Here is a 20,674-nt window from a genome sequence, read left to right as displayed (position 1 = left end):
CAAGCAGCCATATCATTTTTAATGAATCAGAGAAGAAATATAATTACTAAAAAAATCGTTTAATTATTACTAAAAAGTTTCATATGCTTGATACGAGTAAAATATCGATGATTTATCGAGTGAATTATTCAATAACTTATTCGTAACAATCTCGAATTAATATTAAACCAGGAAAGCTACATCTTACTCTTATTCTGAATATCTGGAAACGTTTTCAGGTGCCTCCGAATCGAGCTCGGCGCCAATCTCCTCGAGATTCGGCTCGACAGCTGGTAGCAGGTTCTTTTCATCGAGAAGCAACAACGACCGAGTTCCGGCAGCTATAAGCTACTCCGGATCGGACAGGTTCCGAACTTCAGGCAGTAAGCCTATGCCGGCGAATTTGAAGGACGAGGAAGCCGCGAAAGCGAATCCAGCGAAAGAAACGGCGCAAGAGATATACGCGGCATCCGCGAAATCGGAAGAATCGAAACTCGAGAACAGACTGAAAGACAATGAGACCGTTACGATGGTTACAAGGGGTACATCACCGAGTCCTCCGGCTTCCTCGTCCTTCGTGAGGAGCAGAAGAGCCGACATAGGTATCGCGAATCAGAAAGAAGTGAGTCGGGTTCGAAAGAAAATGGAGACAAAGGATCAGGAGGTTCAGAGCGAGAGATCGGAGGATGGCTCGAGGTTCTCTCGATTTGGAGGAGGAGGGCGAATCTCGGGGGCGCCGTGGTCCTCGTATCTCGACAAATTCTCGTCGAATTCGAGCGGAAGTGGCGTGTACGCGAGAGGATTCAACGGAGGTAACGCGACCAATTCGAGGGTGAATAGCTTCGCTTTCCCCAGATCGAACGATGCCTCGAGGAACGATTCTTCCTCGAAGGTATCGCCTAGTTCTAGTCAAGAAATTCATGGGAACAGAAATCAAAACGAGCAGAAAGTATTCGGCGGTTTGAGCTTCGCGAAGACGGATTCGAAAACGAGCAACGAACAAGGAAATTCGAATCAGATGGAGATTAAAGTGCATAATGGCGAGAGTCGTGGGTGCACGGTTGGTAAGAGCGAGAGGAAAGGTTTGGCGAGCCCTTCGATCTTGAAGAGAGAGGATTCGCCGCAACAACCTGGTGTTCTCGCCAAATCACCGGATTCTCGAGAAAGCGTTTCGAAAAGCGAGGAACAGCAAAGTAGCAGGGAAAGTTCGACGTCGAAGAGCGAGAATAATAGTCAGAAGAGACCTTCGATACCGAGATTAGGTCGTATCGCGGCGAAGAACGAAAGCAAGATTGCGAAATCGTCGTCGAATTCCTCGAACAAGTCGGATGGACCGCGGGAAAGGAGGAGTTCGACGCCTAAATCTGACGCTAGCTCATTATCGAAACTCGATGACTCGTCTAGAATAGTGGAGGGAGGACACTGTCAGGAACCGAGTAAAGAAGCCTCTACGTCTAAAAGCGATAGTGTTTCACCTGCGAAAGATTCTCTTCAAAGGTAGCAGCTCAATTTTATGAAATAGATATTTTCCTTTCTTTAAATATTTAATAATTTTTTCTTATTGTTAACGAGGTAAGAGAATCAATAAGAAAGTAAAATGTTTAAAATTTACTTAAACATTTTATATTTTGCATTTTTTAAGAATGATCGAAATTTAATTGATTACTCAAGATGATAATCGAAAAGACGACAGATATTAAAACGTAATCATAATCACTTTTCGTTTTTTCGATATCTCTCCCCCCATAGTCGATACATTTTCTCACATACTTGTCATTTTTCCCATAAAAACAGTAATTCAGTGCAGAGCAGATCGACGACACCGCAGTCACGCAGCGGCTCGACGAAAAATCTGTCCCGCCAAACGACGAGAATCGACTCTTCGGAAGGATCCGCTGTAAATGTGCCAATTGGCAGGTCGAAATCGTCGTCGGCCAGCTCGGTGACGAGTCAGGGTGCAAAAATAAAGGCGACGCCGCCGCCATCGCCAGGGAAGTCGTCCGTGTCGAGCGTTTCCTCAGTGAATCTGAGACAGGGCGGTTCGCCGGATGCTCGTGGCAAACCACCTGTGCCGAAGAGCGACGTCGCGTCGGCGTCCGGGTCCAAGAGCATCGTGCAACCCAAGTACGTGAACAAAGACTTCCGGAAGTCAACGTTGAACATGGAGAACGGGGATCCCTCCCAGTCTAAGTATAGCAGAAAGAAGAAGAACGAGCGTAGCATGTCCGTCAGCTCTCAAGATTCGCAATCCGAACCGAACTCCGAATCGAACGTCCATCGACCAGCCGTTCCTTCGGAATCCAGCTCAGGCTCCATGAAATCGAACAGGTCGAGGCTGAGGGTACCGTCATCTTCGCCCTCCAAGAGTATAATAAGTAGAAAAAGTGAGACGAGCAGCCTCGCTTCGAGCGTGGCCGAAAAATCGAGGAGTGGCTCGAAGTCGCCGTCGGGGAAGAGGAGCAAGCAAGACGGAAGCTCGACTTCGAGCGAGGATTCCTCGAATTCGTCGAGCAGCGAGGAGGAGGAGGAGGAGGAGGAGGAGGAGAACGATAAACAGTCGAGACCCGGATCGAGGCCACGCAAGAGGAGAACGTCCAAGTCCCCTTTCTGCGAGAAGAAAGGGAAGATGAGCGCTGGATCGTCGAGGACGAGCGTGTTGGCCTCGTCCACCGACGAGATGTCGTTGACGATGGATAAACCGCCGAGGCCACCGTCCAGCCCGAGATCGAGGAGCGATCGTTCGGGGAAAACCGAGGAGGCTAAATCGTTCCTGATGAGGGCCCTCGCCCCGGTCACGAATCTTTTCAAGAATAAACACCAAGATTCCAGCGAGTCGGGCAAATCGGCCGGTTGGCTAGATTCGAACGAGGAAAACGCGGACGCGAAAAAGTCGGAGCAGAACAACGGAACAACGGCGTCTCTGTCGAAAAGTCTGTCGAAAAGTTTCAGTTTCACGAACTCGGAGAAGAACGAGGACAGGAGACAGTCGAGTCAAGCTAGGATCAGACGAAATTTTTCCGGGGAACAGCCTTGGTGGATGGACCCGAACTCCGAAAACGTTCCTGAAGGTGTCGAAACGGGAAGCGTGTGCAACGACGATATTAGTCAAGAAACGACCGTCAGCAGTACCTTACCTGACGATGGTAAGTCGACGAGTATGAGTAATTTTTATTTTAAATCTGACGCGGTGCATATTTACAATTTTACGAAAAAAGAAAGAAAGAAAGAAAGAAAGAAAAATATAAAGCGAGGAGATTTGATTTACATTTTTAAGAGATTCTTGTCCGATTTGTATCGCAAATATCATAAATCACTAATGATTTAATGGCGCAAAGCACTTAATTATCCTCCCTGAGGATCGGCTCAATAAAAGTTCTTCCCTCGTTCTTCCCAACAAGAACGCAAATTACCACGATCCGCATAGATAAACCGCTCCCCTTAATTATATGTTCCCAGGCAAATTTAAATACAAAGTGTGGAGACAAGAATCGGAGGAACGAGCCTGGTGGTTAGACTCGAACGACAGCGGGGCATCCGAGGACGCGAGGAAGCAGTCGGCGACGATTTCGAGACAAGAATCAGGGGAGAGGGGTTGGTGGTTAGATTCGAACGATAGCGCCCCCTCGGAGGAAACGAAGAGACAATCGTCCTCGGCAGTTTCGAGGCAAGATTCGGGGGACAAGACTCGTTGGTTGGATGGAAATGACAGTGCTTTCTCGGAGGAAGTGAAAAAACCGTCGCGCACGGCGGTGTGGAGACAAGATTCGGAGGAAAGGGCATGGTGGTTGAGCTCGAGCGACGCCGCACCGTCGGACGAGTCGAAGAAACAATCGTCGTCCGTGATATCTATTTCGAAACGAGAGTCGAGCCGTTGCTCGAGCACTCGATCGAACGAGCGAAGAAATCGATTGAGACATCAACAGTCTGGAGAGCAAGCGTGGTGGATGAGCGACAATCCTGAGAACGTACCCGAGGGAGTCGAAGTCATTCCTACGACTCCTACGTCGAACGGTAACACTTACAACGACGAGGTGGACGACAGCCAGCCGTACGGCAGAGGTACAAACAAGGTCAGGCACATCGAGTCGGGTGAGAAACCATGGTGGATGGACAGCACGTCCAACGTTCCTGACGGTGTAGTCAAGATTCCTGTGGAAACGTCCAACAGTACCTCGGACTCGTCCGAATCGTTCGAGAGAATCGATATCGGTGTTAACCCTGAACCCGAGATATATAAGAGAAGCCTCTCTAGATTCCCTATCGAGTTTCCGCCACCTCCGGCTGACGAGCCACTCGGGGATCGTGCCAGTCCCGAAGGGGTAAAGTGATCATATATCGTGCATTATTCATTTAACGGCCCCTAACTGACGAGGCTGTATAGGTACCTGTTAATACCCTGCGTCGTAAATCTTTAACCTCGCGCACTTGACATCGGGGAGAGAATAAAGTTGCTTTTGTGGCAAGTCTTTAACTTAATTAATAAGTCCTCTCTTAAGTAATCGAGTGGTTACCTTAAAAGGTTCTAAGCTGAGGGGAACGTGTAAACTTTGTTGTCGCATCGCGTTACGTTTAAAGTCATTTTATGCATATTGAATTATGGACTGAGGATTTTTATGCAAATACGTATTTTACGTAAACGATATATCGATGAATATACTTTTCTCGGGATGTTAATTTCTTTTTTTGATAATTATTGAATATTGAATGTTTTTAAGTAATGAATGATCATATGATTACGACGTTATTATTAAAAAATATCGAATGATTTAGTTATTTTATTTTATTATATCTTATTACAAGAACAAGGAAAGATTTACCATACATATTTTTAAATAATATTATAACACAAATTTTATGTAAAATTTATATAACAAAATTACTGATATTTTGTAAATGATACGCATATTTTCTATTAACTGAATATTTGAAAATAATTGTTTTAGTTGTATCCGCAGTTAAATCCAAGCAATTTCTCTTGCCATTCAATATTGAGTAAACTTGTTAATGATTCTTCATGTTTTCCTCAATGTCAAGTATTTCGCAACAATTTCTTGTAGCTAATATTTTCTCTACAATACTAAATCTCAAAAGTTTCATCAATTACAGACAACCACTCACGACTTCCTTCCACCATCTTCAACCATCCTCAACCCATCTTCAATTTCTCCTTAAAACAAAAGGGCTAACTTGTTTCGAGTGAAATAAACTCAATTTATCAATCGGGATAAGTAAAGATACGTTCTAGAACTACACAAATTAAATTTTATTTCATTTCACTACAACTAAGTCTTGTTCACAGGTGGAAAATCCTCCCGATCCTCCGGACAATTATGGGGGACGTGACTCGCCTTACGACAACGTGCAACCAACATCCAGAAGATCATCGCCGAAGAAACGTCCTTCCACGTTACCGTTGTTCATCGGTCAGCACACGAATATCGACGATCTGTTGGGAGACACGGCCACCTTGTGCCCAAGCCCGATCCTGTCTCGTATCCGCAAACGCGAACGCATAGGGGAGGGTGAGTTGAGAAGGGAGGGGATTTAGAATCGATCAGGATTGTGCATCGGATACAATCAATATAGGGTTTAGAATAGTTTGAGATTAGGATTGTTAACGAGAGAATTGTGCGGTGCCTCTTTGAAGAGGATCAATAGCATTCGTCCTTTTAGAAATCGGTGTACGGATGAGCGCTGAATTGTATATAGACGTACGCGGTTAGAATAGTCGAAAGGGGAGCTGATAGGATTATGGAGTAATTCGTACGAACGGATTTTAGTGATTCTAATTCCGTTGATGAAAGAAAAGTTTGGAATATAACGAACCATAACTGTAACTCTCGTAATATGTAACTAATGTGTTGGAGAAATGAGTCAATTATGTTCTAGGAAATAGATGAAATTTCATTAATTTGTAGGTACGTGTTTATTTGACCAAAGTCGTTTAATCTTGTAATTCATAGTTCCATTACATACTAGTTTCATTAATAAAATTGTATGACGTCAGGAAAATATATAGACAATAAAATTTTATGATGATTAAGATATTGCAATCTTGAGTGGTAGATAATACTCGTATATTCGTATTTCAATATATCGTATCGTTTACATTAATGTTGATTATTATTATTATTATTTTTTTCAATTAAAAGTACGAAATAAAATAAGATACTGCGCTTAGGGGGTAGAATGTTATAGGCATTTCACATTGATATTCGTTATTTATGTAGATTCGGGAGAAGAAAGTTCAGAATGCGAAGAGATCGACGCCACCCAAGTGATCATCCATGACAGCACTCCGCAGACACCTGTGATACAACGACGACATCGGTACGTTTCATGTCGATAATCGAACGTGAATTCCGAAACACGTGGCTGCTTGATTGTAACTAAGCAATTTTCTTCAGGGACAAAAACGAGAGACCTCAACCCGACGGCTACATTCCGGTGAGTTTTTTCCAATTTTCTCTCTCTCTTCTGTTTCTTCAAGTTTTTGACGTCATATTAGATTACGACGTAATTAAATGATATTTTTCCATTTATATTTATTATTATCTTTTTCTTTTTTAATTGAAAAGCGAATCGAACAATTTATATTGTTTGAAGTTTCATCATTTTGTCGTTCCACACGACAGTATGGAAGGGTGAGCGAAACAAGCGACAAAACTTTTCTCGTTTCTTCAATTTTCCAGCGAGACACGGATTCTCGCTATTCGCGTGCAATTCTTTTCATGATCAGTAGCTGAAGCAAAGTAGTGTGTAGATGGCCGTGGATAGAAGGACGAGTACTCGAAAAAAACGCCAGACGAATAAAGACGAGAAGAGGGTAGACGACATCCAGAAGGAGTGGAAGTGTACGCGACATTATTGTTTCTCATGAGGGATGTGCGAAAAGAGACTCTCCTTTTACTCCAGACTCCCTCTTTCCTCTCCATTTTTTTTTCCTTCTTTCGTTTTACACGTAAAGTGCTAACAACAAAGGGTCGGTCTTCTTCACTTCCCCTCTGCACGAATCCTTCCTCGAATTTTCAATTACGTTGCGACAATTTTTAAAATTCAAACTATCCTGACGAAATATCATAATCTATCTTTATTGTCGAACAAAATTGAAAAATTTCGTGCATCAAAAATTATCAAAATCCATGAGAATTTTCGTCGATAGATTCATCAAATCGAAGATACTTCGAATATACTTCGTGTATGCGTATAATGATAGTATATAGGGTTCAAAAAATATTGATTGAAAAAGGGATTTTAACAACAACAATGACAACGATGAATCCTTTGTCCGATCAGTTCCTAGCCGTCGAGTCACTCATATTTTCCCGGAGCACTATAGAATTTTATCGCAACGGTGGCACCCTCCCGCACGAACTACCTCCCATCACGTTTCTATGGGTCCAGCAGCCCCTTTTGTGAGCTTGTCACCCCTCGTGGGGTCTCGTAGTAGCGGGACAACAATGAGAACAGCCGCACTTACGGTTACGCTCTACGTGCTGCGCCAGCTGATTATTTTTTCACCACACAATTACCATCCCTGCCGTTTCATTTGGTTCTTCGGTCCCCATGCATCTTTTTCTTCCTCTCTCTTTCTCTTTCTACCTTTCTAAAAACCTTCATCCTCGAAAACAACAAATCGTTGGATGGACTTCCCTAGCTATCTTTTATCCTATCTTTGCGGAAAATTGAAAAAAAAAGGGAGAACAGAAGGATGATGGTGGGGATCCATAGGAAGCAAGTCGCTAAAATTTGTTTGACGACAATATTGTTTTGGCAGAAAACAATGTGGTGTGGACGCGTGTTCGTGAATTTGTCCAGGATTTAGTTATTGGAAAGAGTACGTGGCCTGTTTCCTAATTCCATTCTCGAATGTTGTTTGCAATTTTTTCTTTTCTTGCAAATTTTATCTAAATTCTATTTTCTAATTTGTCAAAAAATAATGGAATTAGGAGAAATATCTTTATTGGAAAAGAAATATTCTGTATTTTTTGTCAAATTGATTGTTTCGTTAAATAATTAAATTTTTTAAATATTTTCTTAAGTATTAATAATTGAATTATTAATACATTATTTATAACTTTATAATTACTTTTGAATACAAATTTATGTGCATATTTAAATTGAACTTTGTATCAACAAAATAATGAATCATTGGTAAATTTATTCAAAAATAATATATAATAATAAATCTTTTTTATTTGCGTTCTTATAACGCAATTCTTTATAAATCAATTCCTAACATATCAGGGAATATCGATAATAAAGTTCATATATTATATCAAAATTTTGATAAAATTTATATATCGAAGAAAGTCATAAGAAAATAGAGTTATTAATCAAATAGATAAAGATATTTCTGAATTAGTTCCTACACTTTCATCTATTATCAATTTTCATTTTTTACATTTCTGAAAATAAATAATTATTATTCCACGATTCGATATTATAAATTAATTTAAATCGATTTACGATTATCATTCATCACATTGTCATGAATTCGTAATTCCAGTATATAATTACGGTGAACAGCAATTTTAATAATAAAGGTAACAAATATTGTCTTATAGCATTGTTCCAGGGTGCTCTGTACACGAGACGGAATAGAGAGGGGGTTGGCCGCGTGGCGGCGCTACTGTCGCCTTAGTGGCGACAGGTGTCCGTGGCGTTCAGTGTCGCGGCGACTGCTCGTGAGGCAAGGCACGTTATTAGTTGTGAATTCAGTTCTTTTCCCTCTTTTTCACCTTCCCCAGTTTCACGATTCCGTGTTATTTTCGTTTTCGTATCGTGTAATCGATTAATGTGTGTATTTTGACGTGTGTTATACGCAATTACGACAAAGGTGACACACGTTTTCGTGCGCGGGAAGCGCGCGTGTCGCTCACTGAGTTTTTGTCGCGCAGACTCCGGTTCGACAGTTCGTTTACTGTATATACCTATCATTCTTCTTCTACCGGCTCCAAACGCTAAAAACATCAAGGCTGGCCATTCGATCGAGAAATGTCGTTTGATAATTGATCAGTCAATGTAACAGGTAACGTGAAATTTTATCTATCAAGTACATTTGGGAGCGGACAATGGAGGAACTGTCAGTTTAATGGCCGCGTATATCGATCGAGATATCGTAACCGTCTCAATCGATATTTTCGGAGCTTCGATTATCTCGATTAGTTTGGAATGGATTGTAACCTCTATTGCGAACGCGTTATTTATTTTAAAAGTTAATTTAATTATGTGTATTTTCATTAATTTTAGAGTCAGTGTATCTTTTTTTTTTCTTATTTAGATATAGTATATTCGGTTGTCAGTTAATTATCGTGATTTGTTTATACATAGATATATTTTATCAACAAGATACGTAAAAAATTTTTTTACGACTCGATGTAAGGAATTATATTATATAAATATTAATATTTTAAAGCTATTTATTGGTCATATTTTTCTCAAATTATTCGGAAAACAATTGATTCGAACTCGTATTCGTTTTGAATGCATTTTAAAATCCGCATAAACTTCTTAGAGTATTCCGAGAATTTTTTGGAAAAAAGTATTCGCATTTCTAACGAAATATCGACTCGTATATAAAACGGGCGGAGAAAGCAACGTCGTTGGTGAAATTCCTTTGATACCGGTAAATATACCGAAAAGTTGGCACTGACCATAGAACGAGTTGTCGTCGGATCCGTGCAAAAACATCGGTCCACAGTGAATTTGTTGATTCAGACGAGTTTGGAAATCCTCTTAGACACGATCTTACGTTACGATCGCATCTTGATCGTGAATCTTTCGTCGACTACAGGCACGATTACATTCGTGGCATGGCGCAGACTCGTTTTCCCTTCTATCTTCCTCCCCCTCGTTTCCTTTCATCCTTCTTGCCATTTTTCTTTCCTTCTCTCTCTCTCTCTCTCTCTCTCTCTCTCTCTCTCTCTCTCTCTCTCTCTCTCTATCGCTTCGCCCTCTGTCTTGCTTCAACGTTCATTTTTCTTTCTCGCTTATTCAGTATTTCTCTCTTTATTCTTCATCTTTCTCCCTTTTTCTTTTCTGTGAACACCATCGAGCCGGTTCGCAGAAGAGCTAGCCCATGCAACGGGTAAGAACAATGCGAATAAGAGAGGATGACAAGACTGGTTGGTATGCGTGGATAATTGACACTTCGTAAATTCATTCTATCCGAATGTCGATTTTCTCGCGAGTCTCTTCTCGAACAAGATATTAGTGTCCATGATCATGGTTCGTGGAAACGCGAGAATCGATATCGATGTTTTTCTCATTTTTACATCGAACATGCTTTTAAATCGGCATTGTGATTCGGACACCGTGTAGAAATTTCGCGTCATGCGCGGAGCTTGGAAGGCCGATGTTTTTGTATTTCTCGCGCGCAAGATAGGTTCGACACGGTGAATCTTACATGTACACATACATTCGTACATTCGTATGCGAAGATGTGTTAGGCCATAATATATAGAATCTAAGAAAACTTATATCTCTGTTTCGTATATTTATTTTTAAATTTTCTTTTCAACATATTGTTCTGCGAAGTTATTGCGAAAGAACTAATAGGTTTTCATTGACTGGTATAAATATTATTAAGAAGAAATAGCTGTATCGTATGAGTCTCTAAAAAAAAGGTATGTCGAAGTGTTCCTAACCTTGAGGATAAATGAAAAATTATTTCTTCCTATCTTTCCACTTTCGGTTGATCGACGAGTGAAAGGAAAATCTAAAGGTTATCGACCGATCGAAAACGAATTCTTATTCGCCTAGTTATTCAGAGTCAAAGGTTGTTACAGTTCCGACATTGTCACTTTCACATGTACGACCAACATAAATATACAAATGTACGCATACAATCTTTTTTCGAGTATTGCGTTACATTTCTGAATATTTATATTTACAAATAAAAAAAGTATAAATATTTCTCTCGTTAGTATTTCCAATTTTAACGTCAAAAATATTCACGTTACCGTTTAAAAACCAATTTCCAGATACAAATTCGGAACCGACCGATCGATGGAAGAACGCGAAAAATTGTGGAGACAGAATAGCGGCGTTTTTTCCCTCCGTCACGAATCGTCGCTCTGACGAAAATAAATCGACAGCTTTCCACGCTCGTTCGCGGTGTGTCTCTCCTCTTCCTCTCTCTCTCTCTCTCTCTCTCTCTCTCTCTCTCTCTCTCTCTCTTTCTTTTCCTCTCTTCCTCTCTCTCTCTCTCTTTTTCTCGTTCTCATAAAACAAACTCACAACGGAACGGACACGAGAAGCGGTCGGAGTAGAGAAAGAGAATATCAGTTCACCGCGATCAAGGTATTCACGTGAGCCTCTGTTTCGTCGTGGAGCCGGTAGACGCGAATGGAACGTGAGGAGGAAGAAAGAGACACGGGGAAAAAGGAACAGCGGGCCAGAGCGTACGGTGGAGACGGAGCGTGAGAGAGTGAGAGAGGGGACGAGACCAAGGTTCGTTTTCTCGGTTGGTTGTAGCCGGCGACTCGAATGAAAATAAATCGGCGGTACGACGAACTGGTTCGTGCGTTCGCGTAAAGCGGTCGTGCGGCCCGGTAAAACAGAGACAGAGAGTAAGAAGCGATATAATATATCGGAGCGGGAGTGAGAGGGAGGGGAAGTGCTCTCGCGACAAGCCCCGCGTGTTGCCTTCTTTGGATCGTGGAAAAAAAGGCCCTATCGGACAACAATCGGCCGTTACGGCCGAGATACAGAGGTCCCGCGAGATGTCTCTGACGTGCCGAGTGCAGTATCTGAATGACGTCGATCCGTTTGCCTACGCGAGCTCCTATCCAGAGCCTCCTAGGCCGCCTGTGCACACCTTCAGCGCGACCTTGCCACTAATTAACCAGCTCGCAGCGGTGCATCGACTTCTACGGGCGCCTCACAGGGTGAGTTGATCTTTCTCGTTTAAGAAAGCGACAGCGTTCCTCTTAATTCATTCGTTTATCGAAGGATCGAGAGCGAATTAATGCCCCGCCAATGGCCCACAGTGGCGCCGCCATGCGGGATTGTATTGTATCGTGAAAGTATAATTCATAGGATTTTTTGAGCGCCGTTAACCATATCGCTTCATCGTTTAAAAATTAGCACTTTTTGCGGAGATATTCTTCTTCTTATTTTGGCTCAATGAGCCTCTACATGACGTTGCTCGAGTTAGAGAAGATTGAATGACTCGCGTAGAGATAATTATAGAGTCGTTCGTTCGAATGGTATTATTATTTAATATTCGATATTTAGAAAGATATAATTATTCAATTCCTGATATTTTTTGCTACGTTAATTTTTATTTGATCTTGATTGAGAAAAGTACAAATTAATGTTTCTTTATGTGATAAAATTCCGGTTATCCTTAAATAATACTCGATAGCGATTTATTAAAGATATATATTTCGAAAAGATTTTAAACGTACATATATAAATAATAATATAAAACTATCGTGAATTCAAATTTTCTTGATCAAGTTCATTCGAGGTTATTAACGTGTATTACAATGAAATTATTCATCACGTTCGTCATCTATCGTATACGGTCCCTCGATAAGCGATGAAAGGTGAATAATAACGAAAAGAATGCCACGATAGGTGTTTAAACAAATGTTTCACGATAGCGGAAAAATATGGCTCGGGTGTTGGTATGGTAATGCGAGGAGATCCATCTGTAACGGAATCTCTTTGAAAGAGATAGAAATTATTCTCATCGTCAGACAGAATTCTCGTTTAAAGCTGCCACTTACAGCATCAAGGATTCTCGAGACCGTAGAAATTTCCCGCCAGGGACAGGTTTCCCTTTTACCCAACCCACCCCTTAACGCTTGCTTCGTCGTGTAATATGTACATGCGGAAATATATTTATGTCTCTGAACAAAATTGTGGTGGAGAGGAATGAATTTTCTTTCGTTGATATTAATATTTATGAAATCCGCTCCGATACTAGTTCACATTGATATATATGTATATATATATATATATACATGAAAATTTCAAGTTACCGCATTGTGGTTCCATTGTGATAAAATATTTAAACTTATCGGTGACAATTTTATGTTAGGTATTATTATACTAGCTCTATTGTTACTTGTTTCGTAATAATTGGAAGTAATATTTTTGGATTATAATCATTTGCGATGATGAGACAGATTTAAGTTTATATTACAGATTGATAATTCTTAATAAATTTTTTTATTGTAATAGTGTTTGCTACTGGTCTTCTAATTAATGTATTTCGCAACTTCATATACATTATGAAGTGTTAGATTTAATATTTCGTTCAGGATTTTTTTAATTAGCAACATTATCTACATCTATATATACTCGTATATATTTCCTAATAAAATTTCGAAGCTTCTTAAAGTTTCAAATATATAACTTTCATTGATTAAACTCAAATTTTTCAAAAGAAGGATTCAAAGAAAGATTCATATCAAATTATTCAAATTTTTTTCACAAAACTTAAAAAAAAGCGCGGCATAAACTCTTTTTAAATTCCAATTGGAATCTGTTTTCGAAATACAATCTCAACCGAGATTAGATTAATTTCCAATCAGCGCGCCATTAACCGAACCATCACCCGTTCTGAAACGTTCTTCGAAACCACTTCCTCCGATATCACGATGAGGCCTCCAACGATTTAAGACGACCGTTGATATTACATCGAATCGGGATGGGATAGGGCGCGATAAATTATATCACGTGGAAAAATAAAGGGAAATCGTGGCCGGATGCGGTGCAGCTCGAGGTGTTTGCCGAACTTCACCTTGGGCCGAGTAATTCTTCAAAATTTATTATTAGATCCGATATCGAGGCACCGGTTGCACGCTTCTCAATGTCGCCTCGCCGGCTAACTGTTATAAATCGACTGTTATTAAGCACCTAGCCAATGGAGAAATATATACCTCGCGTATTACGACAGTAAAGGGAGTAGGCAAGAAGGGAGATCATAAATTTCGCGCGCGTAACTATATTCATTAATGGCCAAGGGATCTTATGAGATCTCTCTTTGATTGTCGTTTCCTGTTGCTGCTGTTTCACGTTATACACGTATTGCGTATGCTTGCATTCGCGGCTTCGCGACCTGGCACGTTTATATGTTTCATTCATTGAATCGAACGGGCGTGCTTTGCGTAAACACATACACACGAGATCGAGAGGATAATTGTAGCTTCGCAGTTGTAGCATTCTCTATCGGCTTATCTTTCACTGATCATTACTGTTTATAATTTATCAGAAGTTTCGGAAGTTTTAGTTTTTTCTTTTTTAACTAAATTTCTATGCTTTTAAGAAACGTTATTCCCACGTAGTATTATCAATGTTTGAGAAAATTGATGATAGATGATAGTCGTGGTTTAATTGTGTATTCGATAATTTGTTTAAATCGAAAGAAAAAGGATTTAATTCTTTTTATTAAATATTTTATTTTATCCTTCGATATTGATTTACAATTAAAATAAATTGTAAAGGAATATCTGTTCTTAGCTTAAAAAATAATTATTATTTGAATCTTTACGGAAATTAGCGTAAAATTTATTATACGGAAAATGTAAATGAATAATCAAGAAAGAAACAATAGAAACGGAGTGTAGAAGACAGCATACCCATCAGGTTGTCATAAAACTTAAAAGAAAAGACAGTACTTAGCTCGAAGGAATAAAAGAAGAATGCAAAAAGCTTAAAACTAAAAAGCAGCGGAAAAGTGGAGAGGAACAATGGATCAGACATCGCTTTTGAAAGAGGAGTTAAGTTGTAAAGTATTTGTGACAGAAAGGATAAGGTTAAAATGGGGAAAGCATATATGAAAAAAGGTAAAAAATTATGATAAAAAATCGAAAAAATTTAACATATTTTTATATCATTTAAAAATTTACGAGTCGTTATCTGTATTTGTTAAACAACTTTTGTCAATTTATATATTTTTTCTAGGAAAAATATTCTAAAATCTTTCGTTATTTAATGAATTTGCATTCTCTTTAAAGTTATCATAGCTGATATTTATAATTATATTCGAGAAGCCATTCACGTATTATAATAAATCGTAAAATTGTGATTAAAATTAAAGAAGAACCGTCTCTGTTATAATCTTCTCAATTGTCCAAGAGTTCTTTTATTCCCGTAGAAATTCTCGCAGATCACGTTATTGTCTTTGCGTGCACTGCGAAAACTCTTACAGGGAGAATAAAAAAGGTAACAGAACCTTCGATTTCCTCGTGCGATATTTCAAGAGGCGATCATTAAATGTAAACAGATTTTTTCCACTCCAATTTATCATCTCGCGAGCATTTCTTCCCTCTCTGTGAAGAGAATCTTGGTTCCCATTAAGCAAACTTCTCGAACGAATAAAGTTCCGATATTCTATTATCTTCCAATACTCTCACGATCTTCACCCTTTCTCCACTCGTCTTATCCAAACTATCTTTAATCTTCCAAGAACGGAATTAAAACCGTTCACAATCCAGTTTCTCGGAGGTTCTCTCCGTTTCCAAGGTCCTCGAGATCTCTCATTGTCATCTCGTAAAACCCGTTGGTCGTCGGCTCGTTACGTGGTGTCGCCTATCATTTTGACAGCGGCCACTGGAACCGAGCTGATGAAAGGTCCAGGCCGTGTTGGTCTCGTCGCGGTCGCGAGAGCGGTTTTACGATCGTGTCGTGGATAGCTTTGTCCACGTGACACCTTTGCGGTGCTTTGCTTTGACACGTTGACGCGCTTCATTCACCTAATCGTGCACGCGTGCTTTGTGTAAACTGCACACGCGTGTCCATCTGGTGTAACCAGGAATCAGGGACAAATAGCCGGTGAACGAACAATAGAGGAGATATAGGCGGTGTTGGGGCCGAGTATAGGAACAATGAGAGAAAGAGACGGAGAAAACGAGATGGAAAATGGAGGACCGTGGCAAGGAATAAAAGAAGAGAAGAAAGGATGGCAAAAGGAAAAAGAGAGGGGCAGATGGATAGAGAGAGAGGGAGAGGGAGAGGTCACACGACACGAGCGCAGAAGCGCAGCAAGCGTGCACGTGGTTCCTTTGTTCGTGGCACCGTTTCTGGAACAGCCCTTCGGCCCGCAATACTATTCTCGTGGGCAGGTACACGGTTAAATGCACGATTACCGCAGTATCGCTGAAACCTCGGCCGGCCACCTTCGTGACTGCACCACTTTGACCCAATTGCGTCGTCGTGTCGCAATGTTGAACAACACTGCCAATGGAGGGGCAGCTATTCCTTCCGCATTCAGCTGCCCGTGCCACGACCTGTCTCGGGCTCTACGGCCATATCCGACTCCAAAACGCCACTCTCGCGATCTGACGTCCTCCGGATTAACTTGCGTGAACTTTCACCGATCATATTTAGCCTCGACGACGTTGATTAATATCCATCTTGCCGGTCAGTCGTGACTTCTTAACGCTTCCATCCAACGATTTTTACAATGCGTGGAATGTTCGATAATAAGTGGATTCATTTTTTTTTAAATTTCTTTAAATTAGAAATTGTTTATTTAACATATTCATAACTGAGAGATAGATTTTTGTTAAATTTGAGAAGTTATTAGAAATTAAACGATTATGGGATGTTATGTAAAAGAAGAGATATATTTCGTGGAAGAAATGTACTCATCTCGTATTTGAAAAATTCCACTTATTACGAAACATCCTGTAGATGAAAAAGAACGATTAAGGAATATTTCAAAAATGGATTTTTACTCATTTCTAAATCTATTTGATTTGTTTCTTCTAGATCTATTATTATCTATTATTATTTCGATTAACTAGAAGCTTATAGCGATTGGTCGATCAAGGAATCGGTTGTAATTTCAATCTTGATCATAATTTTCTGCTATTCTGCAACTGTAGAATTTGTTCGAGGTTTACGCAATATCGTATTAGATTTTATATTGGAATGATGATAGATTCTTAGAATATCTTGATTATTTTTCTTCCGAATTTTAATTCTTAAACAATAGAAATCTAATATTATTATTTAAAAGATAAAATAGAATTATTTCTAAATTCGATTTTCATCTTATTAACGATCAATTAATACATTGTACAATCTCAATATCTCATCATTCGAGAAAATCAATCTTCTAATTCTTTGAACGATACAATCATTTCGAACCAGTCAAAATATTCATCTTTCATCTTTTATCATTTTTACAAGCAATCCTTCAAAATAATCATTTTTTCGCAATCTGGACGTTTTAATCCCATGTCTATTTTTCTTATCCTTGCCTTTCCCCTCTTGCAACAATATATCCAAACGGTTTCGATCGCGAGAAAATTACGATGCGGTTAATTTTAAAGTTGTTTTGGCCTGCTGCTTCTGAAAGATTCGTATGTTCCACAAGATGCTGGTCGGCCTTCTCTTTGGACCCTCGTTCGGCAGTTCGCCGACATAACGGGACCGAGAAGCGTTACTCTCACGGAAAAAGGAATAAAAAGTACGTTTATGGTCTGGGCATTATATACCTATAGGTACTATAGCGGTGGAGTACCGGTTATCTTATGAACGTTGCTGGGCTCTTTCCATGTAACTCTTTTACCTGTCCTTTGCTGCGGTTAAATTCGGCCTCGCCCTTTCCAAAGTCATCCTTGAAGATGCGTTTAAAGCGGACCGGTTCGGTCGTGGTAAAAAAAATATGCAATTCGAGCGGGGGAAATTTTTTTCCAAGGAACTCGTTTTTTAACTGTTACTTTGTGTTTGTTAATATCGATTATAATTTGTAATCGTTGGTAGGTTCGAAGGATAATCTTAATAAAATAAATGCAAGTAAATGCATGATTTAGATTGTTTGAAACGAGATTGATTCGATTGAAGGATTGAAATGAAATTACGAGTCGAGTATGTTATGGTTGAAAATTTTCGAGATGAATAATGCAGTAATTACTATAAATTTTATACATGTAGTGACATGAGAAAGTATTTGAGCATTTATTATAAAATTTTTGAATATAAAATGGATATACAAAGTTTTTCAAAATTAGTAGTAAATTGGAAGTAGATAATTACAAAATTATATAGATAAATTTAAATGAAGAAATATAAATTATTTAAATTAAGAGACATTATGGATAAGGATAAAAGCTAAGGATAAAAGCTAATAAATATTAATTGTTATTAATATAACAATTAAACTATTCAAAACTTATAACTATTAAAATATATTTTATACATGCTTGATTCGTTTCAAGTTTCTCTATAGCATGCTTAATGCTAAAAAATATTAATAGAACAAACGCGTATTACAACTCATAAAATTTGTTCGAATACTTTCTCAACGTAATTATCCACTTTAACTTTAAGAAACACGTTTCCCAAAGTAAGAGCAAAAGTTTATAGTCACACATTGAACTATCGATGCAGCTTGGCTCGCTTATTAAGAGGATCGTCATTTTATATAGGGTAGAACGGTGGCTACGCGTAAATATTTGGTAAACTGACGTCCTTAGGAAACATTCGTTGCAACAGTATACACGTAAGTACATACGTGCCGCGAATCACCTTTTATATTCTTTGACGTTCCCTTTCATAAAAATCCTCTTTACTCTCGCGCATTCTGTCGCGCGTATGCTAAAGCAGTGCCGTGGCCCGAATTTATGCGAGCGAAGCTGTACTCAGGAGCCGGAATTTATAGTGCGCATTCTCTCGAATTTATTCCTTGGAAAATGTAACGAGACGCGGCACTGAATTTACGCGTGTTCGCGCGACCGCCGCCGCGATTTTTAACGCGAAACGATAAACATCTTGATCTACGATCGAACCGAGGCTACTTGGAGAGCTAAACGATCGTTTTGCTTTTCCCTTGATCGATTTTATCCGTACGAGGGATAATTATCCAGCGATTTTGCAAAGGTCAAAGATCTCTTATTTCGAACTAGATTTTTCTCTTCCCTTGTCTTTTTTCGTTCTGCGTTCATTTTTGGAGATTCGAATGTTATTTATTTATTGAGATTGAATAGTGATTTTTTCATAGACTGTTTTGAGAAGAGTTCGTGAGAAACTTAGTATTCTTTTTCTATATGCGATGAAATATGGTATATAATAAGAATTGAAGTGTTTTTTAAAGTATAAATATCTCTCTTTTGGATCGAAGAATTTCGGATAGCGTGATAATTTTAAATTCGAGAATGCATTGTACGAATGTAATAATAAATTTTCGAACTTTTTCTATCATTGACGCGAATATTCGCAATCTATATGGAATGGAATAATGGTTATTTATGCATATAGGTATTTAGATACTTTATACAGGTAATTACTTAGTAGTTAGTAATGCATATTTATACGGAAAGTTCAGTCGGTTAGTCACTTAGTTGGTGGCCGCAATATAATTCAATTCATTACGGTAGTTTAATCTAACAAGCTTAAGACCATAAGTGCTTAATAGAATATATTACATTTTCACATATAATCTTTCGATCTCGAACAATAAGATGCGTGTTCCAATTTTAATCGATCCTGGAATAAATTTTTACCGATAGTTTAAATCAAAGTTATCTTATTTAACGATTTATCAGTTTTTTAATATATTCTTTGGAATTTTTAGATAATTGCTTTATCCATTTAGTCGAGGGATTTATCGATATTTAATTTTTGGTAGGATTTTTAGATAGTTTAATTTGCAAATTCTTATTATTGATGAGTCGTATTCAATAAAACTTTTGATAAAAATATTAAAATAATAAAACATTTATGAGATGTGATTTTCTCATATAAGTACAAACATCGCGAATTGCCGGAAACATAAATTTAGCATTTGAGATAATTATAACCATTTCCACTCTATTTAAATAAATTGTTTTAAAGAAAGTTATAAATGTTGATATTCGTATTCGAAGATTCTTTTTTCTTTTTAACTATGGATCAATAAAATTAGTTATTTACATGTATAACGTCTCGAAGAAACCACGTATAGTTGAAGTTTTATTCAATAAAATCACATTTTATGGGTATCATTCTTATAAAAATAGAATAAACAGGATATAAACTCAGTAACTGGAAACGTTTTCAACATTCTGAAGCAAAATTAACTTGAGCGCAAAACCTCGTTGACTTCATTTCGACGTACATACGATCACCAGCAATTAAACACCCGACTCATGGTCACCTCAATCCCAAGCAAGTACTTCAACCTCGAGTAAACGTATAATACACTAGGTGGTTAAATTATTATGAACTTTTCGAAATTTTCACTTATTTGAAGTATGGTCAACAAATTGGATTATATTATTACATAATTAAATTTTATGCATTTACATCCTAATTGATATCTTTTATATTTTTTTATTTATTAAATATTGAATTTTACATATTGGCTTCTGGTTTCAAATTGTACATATAAAAATTAGGAATCTGATAAATAAATATATGATATATTTTCATTGAGGCATTTCATTTTTATATATAATGTTTTATTCATAGCATAAAGTATAGCTGATTATATAAAAGATAAAATAAATAAATAAAATAACGATAAAAAGAACCAGAATTAATATATATATATATATGATCTATAGGGTGTTCTATGTAAAATCATTAATGTAATTCAAATGAAGTAGTTTCTAGTTAAATAGTTCTCCTTAAAAATTCATTAATAACTCATTAAAACGATAATTTTTACAAAGCAAAAAGTTCTTCAAATCACATCAGGAATCTTTAATCAAGCAATCTAATATTCGAAACATCTTCATATAATCATACGTGT

General features: G+C 38.3%; 2 protein-coding genes across 8 annotated transcripts in view; both read left to right on the top strand.

The window, feature by feature from the left end:
- LOC107993994 (uncharacterized) overlaps positions 1-11,595 on the top strand; it is a 35,141-nt gene extending 23,546 nt beyond the window's left edge. Inside the window, exons 4-12 of one of the 5 annotated variants that reach the window (XM_062076035.1) lie at positions 219-1,476; positions 1,774-3,122; positions 3,436-4,298; positions 5,279-5,501; positions 6,210-6,309; positions 6,387-6,426; positions 8,547-8,676; positions 10,965-11,097; positions 11,458-11,595. In XM_062076035.1, the coding sequence (XP_061932019.1) occupies positions 219-1,476; positions 1,774-3,122; positions 3,436-4,298; positions 5,279-5,501; positions 6,210-6,309; positions 6,387-6,426; positions 8,547-8,676; positions 10,965-11,097; positions 11,458-11,473 (4,112 nt within the window). In that variant the 3' untranslated portion in view covers positions 11,474-11,595. The other 4 variants (XR_009830011.1, XR_009830009.1, XR_009830010.1 and 1 more) reach the window with 4 other exon arrangements.
- Positions 11,596-11,615: 20 nt separating this feature from the next.
- Positions 11,616-20,674, top strand: part of LOC107993995 (FH1/FH2 domain-containing protein 3) — a 232,713-nt gene continuing 223,654 nt past the window's right edge. For all 3 annotated transcript variants that reach the window (XM_062076040.1, XM_062076036.1, XM_017050701.3), the window contains exon 1: positions 11,616-11,870. In XM_062076040.1, coding sequence (XP_061932024.1) covers positions 11,706-11,870 — 165 coding nt within the window. In that variant the 5' untranslated portion in view covers positions 11,616-11,705. The remainder of the gene's footprint in view (positions 11,871-20,674) is intronic.

The sequence above is a fragment of the Apis cerana genome, linkage group LG6 (assembly GCF_029169275.1).
Source record: "Apis cerana isolate GH-2021 linkage group LG6, AcerK_1.0, whole genome shotgun sequence".
NCBI classification, from domain to species: Eukaryota; Metazoa; Arthropoda; class Insecta; order Hymenoptera; family Apidae; genus Apis; species Apis cerana.
This window is presented reverse-complemented; position numbering and strand designations above follow the sequence as displayed.